This window comes from Podarcis tiliguerta (assembly GCF_965153285.1).
Source record: "Podarcis tiliguerta genome assembly, chromosome: 1".
NCBI classification, from domain to species: Eukaryota; Metazoa; Chordata; class Lepidosauria; order Squamata; family Lacertidae; genus Podarcis; species Podarcis tiliguerta.
In genome coordinates, this window is record NC_139534.1 from 26,384,220 (window position 1) to 26,397,925 (window position 13,706).

Here is a 13,706-nt window from a genome sequence, read left to right on the forward strand (position 1 = left end):
CACCAATTAAGCCATCTTCGGGTTAGAGGAAGAAATAAAAGTCTCTGTAAATCCATTGCAGGAGGAATGGTCCCCAGGCTTTCCGCTGGCTGGCTATTGATCCCTTTAAGTGCCTGCTAATGAGACCCGTTTATACCCAATAAAGCACGCGCTACCGGAGCGCCAAAAGACAGATGAAGTGCTCGCAAGGAAGGGCAGCACATCCCCGCCCCCCCGGAAAACCCGGGCACAGCGGGAAGAAGTATTGATCTGCTGCGGGGCCGCCCTTCAAGGGTTAACCTGCTCGAGGGGAGAGAGAGAGAGAGAGAGAGAAAGAGAGGAGGGGGCGTGGCCACGGTGGCATCAAATCTTGAGGTGGGAGGGGGGAGTCTACAAAAGAGAGGCAAAGCTGCCGGCTCTCTAAGTCCCGCGGTCTGTTCCTGAAAGGGAAGAGGCGCTGAGGCTGGGAAAGCCTTGGAAGCCTTTGATTTTTCCCCATCGCCTCCGTATGTAGTTTCCCCAGTGGTGGAAAGGAAAAGCCTGCGTCCAGAAGGAAGCATTTATTTTCCTGCTTCTTGCTCTCCCATGCACACCCCGAGATTCCAAAGGTTGCAACCCCTGACATTGAAAAATCCGGTCCTGCGGGGCAGCCCAGCTGCTCCTCGCTTGGGATCTGCTTCACGACGGCAGGCAGGCCGGCAGGCAATGACAGGGTACGGGGGGGGGGGACTACTACAGGGGAGGAGGCCCACAGCAAGGAGTCCCCCTAGCTCTGCTTCCTGTATCCCAACAAAGCGCAAGTAGGAAGCCCGCAAGCAAGGCAGAGAGAAAGAGGAGCAGCGTTTGGTCTCGGATATACATTCCCTGGTGGTGGAGGCTCCACTGAGCTGGCGCGCATAGCAGAGAGTCGCTTGTTAGCAGCGAGGCAGTGGCTGCCCCGTCTTCCCCCACCTCCACAGGATCCCACCACAGCCTTGACCCCCGACAGCAGGCGTCGATCCGCTTCCCCCATCGGGAGCTGTCGGGAACGATCCCCCCCCCCCAACCAAGCGAGGGAAGCAGCTGCGAATGTCACTTATTAGGGAAAGGGGATTCGCTGCAGCTGATGGAAAGGCTTCCCTCGACCAGCCAGTCAGGGACACTCGCTCGCCTACCTAAATAAAAAAAAATTAAAAAATTCTCCCCCTCCCCTCTCTTCCTTCTCTTATATTTTACCTGGGCGACGGCAGCAAGAAGCTGATGTGGGGAGCGGGGGCGCCCTCTTCGCTTCTCCTCCTCCTCTGTCCGTTATTGCCCTCTTCTGTGGAGGGCTTGAGCCAAGAGTGAGGGTGGGGAGGGGGGAAACTGAGGAGGAGAGGGGGGAGGAGGAGGAGGAGAGAAGGCGGCGTGTGACAGATGCACTCCTCTGACAGCTCCTCGGCTAGTGGCTCCCTGCCATTGGCTCAGTGCAGCGGAGCGGCAAGGCTGCGCGCTATAATAGCACCATGCCTGTGCGAGGCAGCAGCTCAGACTCCTTCGGCAAAGCCAGAGAGATGCTAAAGCTGCTCCTCCTCTCTCTCCTCCTCCTCCAGCAGCAGCTCTGAGGGGAAGGGGGGGAAAGACCGTGGTCAATGCCTGCTGGCTCCGGCCATTGCTAAGCTCGCCTGCTTGCTGTGTCTCTGTCCGTCTCGCTCTTTCTTCCCCACCCTGCGGAAAGGGAGAGCCGGGCTGCCGCTACTTCCACCGCCTGAGCTGGAGAGAGCCGCCGGAGGGAGCGCGGTGTGCATGCCTCTGGTGCGCGCGCCTTGTGTGTGCTCGGGGCTCGCTTCCCCCCGGGTTTCCCCACCCACTCCCGCCGCCACCCCATCGCCGCTTCCTCGCACCGCCACCCTACACGCGCACGCACATACATACACGCGCGCGCACACACACACGCCCGGCGCCTTGCTTCCCGGCTGATCGGGCACCCTCGGGGTGCATGGAAGCAGCGGCGGCAGCAGCCCACGAGGCGGCTGCCCCATGGAGTGTTATTACATTGTCATCAGCTCCGCGCACCTCAGCAATGGGCACTTTCGCAACATCAAGGGAGTTTTCCGAGGTCCTCTCAGCAAGAACGGCAACAAAACTCTGGTAAGGAGCCTTCCTCTCCACCCGCCCGCCCCCTCTCCTCTTCCTCGCTCGCTCCATTATCTGTTGATGCCTCGCTTGGGTTAACTCTGGATTCAGCACCGCAGCGTCCTGGACAGCTCCGAGCGGCGCGCTCCAGGGGAAGGTTCTCTGTCGGTTTGGTGGAGATAGATTTGCTAAAGGATAGGGAAAACGATTACCTTGTGTTCAGTCTCCCCTGCTTTCTTGTCGGTTTACTTCTGGGTCTTCCTGGACAGGGCTCTCCAACGTGCTCGTTATGTGATGGGACCTGGTTTACCGTAACTCCCAGTGGAAGGGGCACAGATGCTCTTGCTTATTGGTCGAAGCAGTGGTTAGTTCGAGTCCTTCTTCTCTTGGAGGGCAGAGTGTTTAAAACAAGCTGTGCAGTTATCTGGTAGAGGTTACGACTCCAGAGGAAGTGGAATCCCTCTTATGCCTAGCTCTGGTTCAGCTTTGTTTAATACGAAAGAGGGTGTGAGGGTCTTCAGAAAGTGAAGGGAAAGGCAGATGGAGGCTCAAACTATTGAGTTTTTCATTAGGAGGTTGTTGAAGAACGATAGTAGTTCGGAGCATCCCCCTGTTGATAAGAAGGGGATGTAAATCAACTTATAGTACAATCCTATGCATGTCTACTCTGAAGTTGGCCCCACTGTTTTTAATGTACCTTACTCCCAGATAGTGTATCTAGGATTACAATCTTGCACACCTGTTCTCATTTGACTTCCAAGTGCTTAAGAAGGCACTCCTATACCTTCTCCCTAAGGAGTAAGCTTCTTTTGCACATAAGGTTGATGCTGACTAACTGCCCATGGGGTGGCTTGAGTTGAGAATGCACTAAAGGCACACCTACCTCAATGATATATTGGTATATTCAGGTTGCCAGCCAAATTACATTAGTTGGGGTGTTTGGCTGGCAACTCTTCTGTTAAATCTGTTGACGAACACATGCTTGGTTTGACTTGAGAGTGATCACATTTGTTGTGTCTGTGTTTGAAATTGTTGACGCTGGAAGGAATTGTTTTCTGAAGAAGTTCAGCTTCTTCATATGACAAATGAGATGCAGGAAGGCTACCCACTGTGGACCTGTCACCATGTGCAAGAGAGCCCTGAAAAAGTTCTACAGTACTGGATCCAGCTTTGGAGAGAGGAACGCTGTTTTCTCACTAGTGCTTATTGAAACTTTTCTATAGCAACAATGCAGTAGGAATTCAGCACATGTCCCTTGTGTGGAAGAGTTGCTTCCTATGCTTGCTAAAGATGGTTACCTTGTGATTTCTCTGTAAATATAGTGACTGAGCAAAGTTTGAGGCAAGTCCTAAAATAAATTACTCTAAATAGAAAATGACACTGGTTTAGGAAATGTTGGCCCTCTCTTCTATGGTTATCACTGGAAGCACCTTGTTAGATTCATTCATGTTTCATCAAGCAGGGACACACAGAGATCCCTATGAAATAATAATGGAAGATGGTATGAATTATGCCAAGTTGGGTGCTGTTCTCTTTAAGGAGCAATAAGGCAAGAATGATTCATTGATGAAATTAGCAAGCAGCCCACAAGCATTTCTATCCATGTTGGTTAAACTGTGTCAAAATCTTATTACCTTCATTGTTCACTAGCGTGAGCTTTCATTGCTATGATTGGTTTGTGTATACAGAATTTTCTCTGTGTCTTTAACAACTGTGATCCTAAATACAATTCCTTGGCAGCAAGTGCCCATATTGTCAATAGAATGTACTTCCAAGCAGGTGAAATGGGTTCCTATCTCAAATATCTATAGGTAAATTTGTTACCAATGGCAAGGGAAGATTTGCTGCAATATTTCAGATGCCTGGAACAAAGTTAATGTTACACCTTGTGGAGGATCGCAGCTCAAGCTGATGCACTTCTGTAAAGTTCTGTTTGGTGACAAGTGGCACTTTGAAATGTCATGATGATCACATTCCAAAAAATATATATGTCAAATGCCTTTTGTCATGTACCACTAATACATCTGAAAGTTCAATTATCTGCTTATTATTCGGCATGATTGGGAGCAAATCTTAAGATATTTTCTTACGTACCACATTCTCATGTAGAAAAGTCCTAAATGTCACCAATCCCTGAGTACTGACATAATTTGTTTTGCCTCAAAGTTATTTTGGCATGTGGCAAAATCGGCCTTTGCCGCAAATCTAATTCAGTTTCGGTATTTGGGGAGAGTTTTTTGTGTGTTTTTTTAAAAAGTTAATGTAATGAAAGTGATACAGAAGGCTTCCTGAAAGGTAATATAAGGAAAATCTTCTTATAATACAACCTAATGCTCTCAAAAATGAAATTCATTTCTTTTTGGAAGTGAATGCAAAATTATTTCACAGACCCAGTCAACCAGGATGCAAATGTACTTCTTAAATGTAATTTAAAGTGGAAAAATCTTTCAAGGGAGATATGGGGTTTTTCATAAGTAAAAAATACATAGTCTGCAATCTTGACTTTCTCTTCTTGATACATAATAGAAAGGGGCATTATGCATGAAAAAGGAACCAAATTAACAGCATAATGGACAGGAGGGGAAAGAAGTAGAGCTGACACCCAACTGAAGACAGTGCGGTTAACTTTGTTAAAGAATGAAATTAAGTTGCATGATTTTACATATTAAGGACAAATGGAAAAAGCTATTCATTTTTGTTTTTAGATCATGGATGGGAAGGGGGAAAGTGTTGCTCTCCAGGTGTTCCTGGACCACAGCTCTTGTATTCCTTTAGCATTGACCATGTGGGCTGGAGCTGATGGGAATTGGAGCCTTATAATATCTGGAGGGCTGCAGCTTCCCCATCACTGTCCAAGCAGGCACCACCTTAGAAGATGTGTTCCATGTAAGAAGGCATCATCTATGTTAGTGCTTACCACCCACAGTTTTTCTGTCAGAATTTTTATTTTAAAAGGGTTTCCTGATTTATTAGTATTTAAAACTTTTAATAGATTAAGCAGAGCCCCCAGGTTAATATAACTGCTGAACTAAAAGTTGTAATCTATGGTGAAATATATACAATTCAGTTGTCCCCAAAGTAGCAAGTCCATTGTGATCTGTGCTCACATCCCAAATCCAGCTGTTGTGAACAGTCTTTGCTAGTTGTAGAGTGTGGTAAAAAGCAACCATTTCTTCAGAGTTCATGGAATAACTTCAGTGCTGTTTATTAAGTCTTTGATTGACGGTTGACTTTGTCCTGAAGAGATGTAGATATATCATTCCACCAAAAAATTGTGTGCATCTCTTTCTCTCTCTCTGTGTGTGTGTGTGTTTGTGTGTGAAATGAATATACATATATATGCACACACATGACTGAAGCTAAAATGAACTACCAAAAGCATTTTGTGACATCAACACTGTATAATCAACTTTAGTGCTGGAGACCCATGTTGTTTTGTCTGCAACGAAGTGCATATATTCCCAGGGAACATCAGATATAGAAAAACCCATAAGACTGGTTAAATGAGCAATTTATGATTTTAGATGTAATGAAAGGGCCCTGGTTATTTGTGCTTTCAAAGGAGTTTATTTTATTGCATTTGTGCAATTTCTCCATTGGCCAAGAGGGGCCACTGCTGAGCAGTTTATCCCCCTCTCTTCCGCTCTCATCTCTTTCTCCTCTGAACTAACTTTGCTGTGTGGTTGTGGTCTTAAGAATGAGGACAGTAGATGTTAATCCCACTCCTGATCTAGTGAGCAAAGAAGCACAAATCTGAGGATTTATTGCTCTTTCTCAGATTTCTAGTTGGGGGTGGAAGGGGTGATGGTGCCTTAGGTCTTTTCTTCGCTTGCTTCACTGATTGTGAGTGACTTGAAAGAGATGATTGTGAAAGTGCAGCTACATGGTGTTAAATAGAGGAAATGAAGAGCCTCCATTCATATCGGTTCCGTAGTAGGAAAGTGTGACACCCCAGCACCCTCACATTCATGGTCAAGTAAATCAATAAAAATAACTGAGTTTCTGCTCCCTGCTAACATAAACCCTGGCTATGCCCATGATCACATCATTTTCATTTCTACTATGAGACGGAGGGAAATGTTTCGCCGTGACGAGGATGCAAAAGGAAACTGAAGAACAAAGAAGTTGGGGGACGGGGAAGGAGACCACAAGAGCTGTGAGACTGGAAAATGGGTATGGATCAAGAAAACCATGAGTGAACATTGCAGTGAATGTAAAGGTTGGATAAGATGCTGTAAGCCCAACACAGAAATTTGTGGTCCTCCATATATTGTTGGACTCCAACTCCCATCAGCCTTTGCCAGTATAGTTAGCGGTCAGGAATGATGGGAGATGTAGTTCACTACTAAGTGGAGGGCCACAGGTTCCTTGCCTCTGCGGTAAATGGGTGTAATTGAAACAAATGTTCAGAAGGAGCACGGAAATGAACTCAAGCTTTGATGCTGTGTGTCGCTGTATGCTGTAATTAAAATTATGTAGTGAAAATTGAGGTCCTGTAAATGTTTCCCTGGGAATAAATACAATGAAGCTCAACAGGACCTATTTCCAAGTAGATAAAGGTAAAGGACCCCAGTTAAGTCCAATCAAAGGCAACTATGCTGTGCAGTGCTCATCTCGCTTCAGGCTGAGGGAGCCAGCATTTGTCCACAGACAGCTTTCTGTGTCATGTGGCTAGCATGATTAAGCTGCTTCTAGCGCAACAGGACACTGTGACGGAAGCCAGAGCACACAGAAATGCCATTTACCTTCCCGTTGCAGTGGTACCTATTTATCTACTTGCACTGGTGTGCTTTCGAACTGCTAGGTTGGCAGAAGCTGGGACAGAGCAATGGGAGCTCACCCCTTCATGGGGATTCAAATCGCCGACCTTCTGATCGGCAAGCCCAAAAGGCTCAGTGGTTTAGACCACAGCGCCACCCGCTTCCACTTTCCAAGTAGCTATGCATATGATTGCACTGTAAGTATGTAGAGAATTCACAATAAAGTTGAAAAGGATGTGTATTACAAAGAAATGATGGTTCTAGATTCAGGTAGGTGGCTGTGTTGGTCTGACGCAGTAGATATATATATATATATATATGTCCAGTAGCACCTTAGAGACCAACTAAGTTTGTTCGTGGTATGCACACTTCTTCAGATACACGAAAGCTCATCCCAAGAACAAATTTAGTTGGTCTCTAAGGTGCTATTGGACAATTTTTTATTTATTTTTTATTTTTATGTATTTCTAAAGAAATGATGGTGGGATTTAGTTGGAATTGTATTAGAAAGATTCCTTTCCATGACAGGACTTTATTCAATTTAACTGCAAAGTAGCAAAATAATTAAAATGAAATAAATTTTGAGCACAGAAGAATTGTTCGCATTAGCCCAACAACAGCTGGACAAAACATACCGACTGTTTCAAAACTCTCACATGCAACATGAAGACAAGAAGCAACGATATAGCAAGTCAGACTATTCTGCCCAGTGCTGTTATTCAGGCTAACAGTGTCTCTCCAGCATCTCAGAATTCTGTCATCCTGCTTTTTTCTTCTTCTGGGGGTGCTCAAGGATATGCAGTACCAACAACTGCCCCCCCCCAAAAAAACCCTTAAAAGTGTGGCACTTACTGTAATGACTTTATGGTGAATACCAGACCTTTTCCTCTCATTTTTTTAAAAAATAATAATCACTTGTATCATCTGACACCTGATCATTTTAATTGAAGATGCTAGAGATTGTACCTTGGACCTTCTGCATGCAAACATGTGCTCTGCCACTGCATAATAATCCCTTGCCAAAAATAGTGTGTTATAAGTACAGGAAAAGCCCAGCCTATAGGAGCAGTTAATCAATGGAAGAAAATATCTGGAAAGGAAGTGAAATTTCTTTTAGAGGGAGCTTTCAAAGAAATGAAAGTAGGGCTGTACTTAGACACACACCCCCCGCTCTCCATTGCAGTGCCGGTATTCCATTTTAACTTCTGCAACGCAATTCAACTCTTTGTTTATTGTTTACATTTTATACTACTTACTATAAAGAAATTCTTGAAGTGATTCATGTCATAAAGATGGTACTTTTAAAACCATTTCAAAAAGCAGAAAGATCAAGAACTATAGAATCCAGGGTTAACGATCAAGATTCACAGGCAAAGGGGCATAATAATAATAATAATAATAATAATAATAATAATAATTTTTTATTCTGCCCATCTGGCTTGGTTTCCCCAGCTACTCTGGGTGACTCCCAATAGAATATTAAAAACAGGATAAAACATCAGACATAAACAGGGCTGCCTTCAGATGTTTTCTAAAAGTCAGGTAGTTGTTTATTTCCTTGACATCTGATGGGAGGGCGTTCCACAGGGCAGGTGCCACTATTGAGAAGGCCCTCTGCCTGCTTCCCTGTAACCCTGTATCGGAAGAACACTTCTATGTTGAGGTTTCCTGAATAACAGGAAGGGGAGAGCATTCCACAGGGTAGGGACTATCTCAGAGACAGCCTGCTTCTAAGTTGCCATCAAAGAACAATTTGCAGGTTCCGGCAAAACCCACGAAGCCTCCCTTGAATATCTTCATGATCGAACAGTTTATACAGGGGAAGGATGTTTTCCAGGTAACCTAAACTGCTGAGGGCTTTGTTCTACTGAGTACCCAGGCAGCTGCATGTGGAACCAGCTGTAGCTTCTGCATCAGATTCAAGGGGAGCCCTACACATTACCATAATCCAGTCATGAGGTCATCTAATCATGAGGTCATCAGTGCATGAATCACAGTGGCTGACCTATTCCTGCTTGCTGTTCTGGAGCAGGTCTTAGCTGGTGTACCAGCCACAGCTGGTAGTAGACACTTGTCCCCACAGAAGCTTCTTGAGCCTCTCACGACAATGACTCATCCAGGGTCTAAATGACAGAAACTGATCCCGCAAAGAATAAGGCAATACATTGGACACCACAGGCAGTATCCAACTAACTTGTTCTATCAGTGTAAGCATTTGCACGTTGGAACTACCCCCTATCTCTTCCCTGCTGCATATCCCCTAAATCTGTTCTGGGGATTTGTGCAACCCTCTGGAATAGATCTGGGGAGGGTGCAGGGCAGGGAGGGGAGAGGGAAAGGTCAGTTGCACAAGCAGGAATACTTGCACTGACAGAATGAGTTAGTTGGAAACCGCCTCACGTCTGATACTATACTAACCTGAGCAATTTTATCCTTGAATTTTATATAAGAGTGGTCTCAGCAGACCTCTGACAGTTCCAACATGCAATTCACTGAGCTAAACATTATTTAGGGCAAAATCTCACTGTTTAGTGTGTTCCTTTATATTCAACGAGACTAGAAAAGGTGATGGTGATATTTGAAATTTCTTTTGGAGGAGGAATGCTTGCCTGGCACTTTGGTTACATATCTTTAGGGATCAGGTAAAAATGTTTCTTAATCAGGCCTTTGACTGATCAAGATTCTATGGCTTTTTAAATGTGTCTGTAGGAAGGTGGTTATAATAATAATAATGATAATAATAAATTTTATTTATACCCCGCCCTCCCCAGCCAAAGCCGGGCTCAGGGCGGCTAACAACAATAAAAACAATCCAACATTCTAAAAACTTTCCACCATAAAATCAATCAGAAACAAATTGATGGCAACCAGCAAGCAGGACCCTGTGCAGATTGCCAGAGGAGGGGGTCAGGCTGCGCCCTGACCAAAGGCCTGGTGGAACAGCTCTGTCTTACAGGCCTTATTGGCTTGTTTTTATTTTATTGTGTATTTTGGGTTCTCATTTTGCATTTTTATGTTGTGAACTGCCTGTGATATTCAGATGAAGGGGGTATACAAACTGAAATGGTGGTGGTGGTGGTGATGATATTGTATCTGCCCTCAGTCTACTAGGCATTCTTAAATAGAACACACCACAAAAAGCCCCAGGCATTGCATAAGCCTATTGTTTAAGATGGGGTTGCCAACTGGTGACCCACAAGCCAAATTTAGGCCCCAAAGTGTTGTGATCTGATGTCCCTGCAAGTGTTGATCTAGGGGTAGTAAATGTTTTGCTCATGCTTTCACGTATATGAAAAAGAAACAATGGGCTGCCATGCCTATTTTGGTTGAACACTACTGTCTCTCAGTTTTGCGCTCACTCTTGAAGATTAAAGGTTCAAAGCAGATTTGTTTCTCAAGGACATCACCTGCTATTTTTTATCTTGCAGTGCCTGAGTAAATGAGCCCCCATGCTTGTAAAGTCCTTGCTACAAAATGATGTTGGCTTGATTATTGAACCAAGTTTGTTGCTGTGTTTAAAGTTTAAGGTTCATAGTGTATTTATGAAGTGTGCTGTGCTTCTGTCAGCATGCAGCTGGTTCCAGAAATCATCTTCTTCTTCTTCTTCTTCTTCTTCTTCTTCTTCTTCTTCTATAGTCATTTAGTCATGTCCGACTCTTTGTGACCCCATGGACCAGAGCACGCCAGGCACTCCTGTCTTCCACTGCCTCCCGCAGTTTGGTCAAACTCATGCTGGTAGCTTCAAGAACACTGTCCAACCATCTCATCATCTGTCGTCCCCTTCTCCTTGTGCTATCCATCTTTCCCAACACCTTTTCCAGGGAGTCTTCTCTTCTCATGAGGTGGCCAAAGTATTGGAGCCTCAGCTTCAGGATCTGTCCTTCCAGTGAGCACTCAGGGCTGATTTCTTTAAGAATGGATATGTTTGATCTTCTTGCAGTCCATGGGACACTCAAGAGTCTCCTCCAGCACCATAAGTCATTAAATTCACCTCTCTTCTGTTGTGGTCTAAGTCACATACAATCCATGCCCTAGAGGCTGAACCCTCCAGCAATGATTCTGTGCCTTTTCTCATGACTGCACAGACAGACGATCCCCATACAAGTTTCTTGTGAGCCCACAGTTTACAATTTTTCATCTGCTGTATATACAAAAGAGATGGCATCAGTGCTTCAATATTGTCATTGCTGGATATTTTCAGATACATTTACAGAAAGGAATCCTCATCAGTGCTCTCACCACTGAGGGCAGAGTGAGGTTGATGAGGCAGTGCCCCCCCCCCCCATTTGTCCTGATGCGACTGTCTCCATTGGTCTCCACAAGCGTCCGAAATGCAGTTCATTCAGACGGGGTCCTATCCAGATCCTATCAAACCTTTGCATTAGCAACTGACATTAAAAGAAGTCATGTAAATGCAAAATATAGATTTCCAGGCGTCCTGAATAAATGACAGTTGCCACAGACCAATTTGCTGCTGATAGAAGAGCACCTCAGGCAACCGCTAAGGTTGGATTGAAGAAACTGTTGTACATATTGCTTTTCAGTATCTGTTGGAGGTGGAAATGAAAACCTTATGGTGTGTCGGCATATGTTGTTGGCAGCGCAGTAGGTAGCATAGAAAGGGGAAGAAATGTAGAAAGCTTCTGCGGCGACTGGTTATTTCTTAGCTGTTAACGTTTTTTGTGCTCTTGATAGGTTCAGCTGGTAAAAAAATTCAGTCCTACAAAAAAAGGGAGATACTATTTCAGAGGTATGTGTTATAGAATAAATATCCTTTTTAGTATACTGGTTCTGTGAAAAGCTTGGTTTAAAAGGACAGGAAGCCTCAGAAAGCCAAACTCCCAGGGAAACAGCAAGTATCCCCTTCCCCAGAACAAGTAAAACAAAGCTTGTGATAATCCTGAGGTCCACAATCCTGTGCCTTCTGGTAATAATAATAATAATAATAATAATAATAATTTTATTTTTACCCCCCCCCCCAACAAAAACTGGGCTCAGGGCAGCTAACAAACAATAAAAAACAAGTTGATTGAAATGCAACTTAAAAAACAAGATTAAAATACAACATTAAAACATTAAAATGCAGCCTCATCACAGGAGGAGAAAGAAAAACGAAAGAGGGGGAGGGAATCAAATTCACTCCAAGTCAAAGGCCAGGCAGAACAACTCTGTCTTACAGGCACTGCAGAAAGAAATCAGATCCTGCAGGGCCCTGGTCTGATGAGACAGAGCGTTCCACCAGGCCGGAGCCAGTGTTGAAAAGGCCCTGGCTCTGGTTGAGGCTAATCTAACTTCCTTAAGTAAGTAAGACAACTAATCTCAGTGGGCCCTGCTTCTGAGTCAACCTGCCTAGGACTGGACTGTGCAAGCAGTTGATCTTCCTAAATTTCAAGAGCAGATTTTTAAAGATTGTTTCAGGCTTTGCCCATCAAAATTATTCACTGAGGGGAAACCTTTTCACAAAAGTCTAGCTTTGTCCTAATAAACTTGTTCAGTAGTGCTATAGTATTGTTTTTATTATTAATATTGAAAAATGGTGCTTCCTTGTCTTTTCATAAGATGCACAATTTAAGAAAAAAAGTAAAAAGAAATCAACAGATAAACAAGAGGGGGAACCAACGGCAGATCCTTAAAAGCAAAAGGGGACCGGGGCAGGGGGACACTGAGAGAGTTTGCCAATCACTTACAGGCATTAAGATAGGATCCCAAAACAACACATTGGTTGAGATACTCCAGTCTAGCTAGGAAGAGGCTTCCATTTGTGTATTCGTAGCTAGATGGGGGTACACTTGCAGAAATGAGTTGTGTTCATGCAGTCCTTGTCTTTGGTCCAACAGTCAGTACTTCCAATTGTTTGCTCAGGTGGGGGAGCAGAGAAGGATGGACTTAGTCTTCCTTTTCTGTCTCTCCCTTCCTTCCTGTCAATCAAGACACAGACTGGTGGAATGCTAAGCCTTTTGGAAAGGGGTTCTTGCATGGAATTTCCGTATTGTGGACTTGGAGAGGGAGCTGAAGGGCTGAATTGATGGCTAGAGTGAGGTTTAAATCTTAGCCAGTTATTTGATACATGCATATAGACATTCCAATAAGCATCTTTGACTTTGCCTCCATGATAGTTTCATGGTATAACTAGGACTTACCCACCCAAAACTTTTATTAGCCCATTTTTCAAACCAGTAAATAAATCCAGCTCTAGCATACTAATTTCCAAACTTGTTTCCATTTTTTTTCTTGCTTAAAAATAAACCCTTAAGAAAGATATGGTTCTTCTGTTACCACTTGTCCATCTGTCCATATTCCATGTTACATTTGACATTTAACTAAAAAGGAAGACACTCAACAGGCACTTATTTTCTTCTTCTTTTCATCCCCTTGGTTTTAATTGGTAGCAAATCCCAATGTCATTGGAGTGATTCTGAAAATGCTGAGGGTCAAGGTCAGAAAGTTGAGTGACTTCTGTAGAAAGTGTCTAATTAAGGAAAAATAAAAATCAACAGAATACTTTCCAGAGTTTAGAAACACATAGAAAAGTGTTCTCAAGTGTGCCATGACTACAAAATCTACCATAGCCACATTGGCTGGAAGAACATGGGTGCATGCATGGCAACCTATTTGGCACACACTTCAGGAAATGTAAAAATAGAACCCAAACTGAGAAGTGAGATTGTGCAATGGATGGAATCCAGATGAGAAGGACCAGCTCCTGGCATCCTTGGGCAGCTGTCAGGGCCCATTGCCGTAGACCTTCCTACATCTTTGTTTTCCTAGGCCTGGCACTCTTAGCAGTGGCAAGATCTAGCTGGGCTTTCAATGTCCCACAATGCCACTGACCTTGCATTGCTTTGGGAATAATAACATGGCTAGGTAGAAGCA

General features: G+C 44.3%; 1 protein-coding gene across 1 annotated transcript in view; it reads left to right on the forward strand.

The window, feature by feature from the left end:
* The first annotated feature begins 1,518 nt into the window (after positions 1–1,518).
* Positions 1,519–13,706, forward strand: part of ZNF804A (zinc finger protein 804A) — a 190,555-nt gene continuing 178,367 nt past the window's right edge. The window contains exon 1 of the mRNA XM_083406233.1: positions 1,519–2,088. Coding sequence (XP_083262359.1) covers positions 1,978–2,088 — 111 coding nt within the window. The 5' untranslated portion in view covers positions 1,519–1,977. The remainder of the gene's footprint in view (positions 2,089–13,706) is intronic.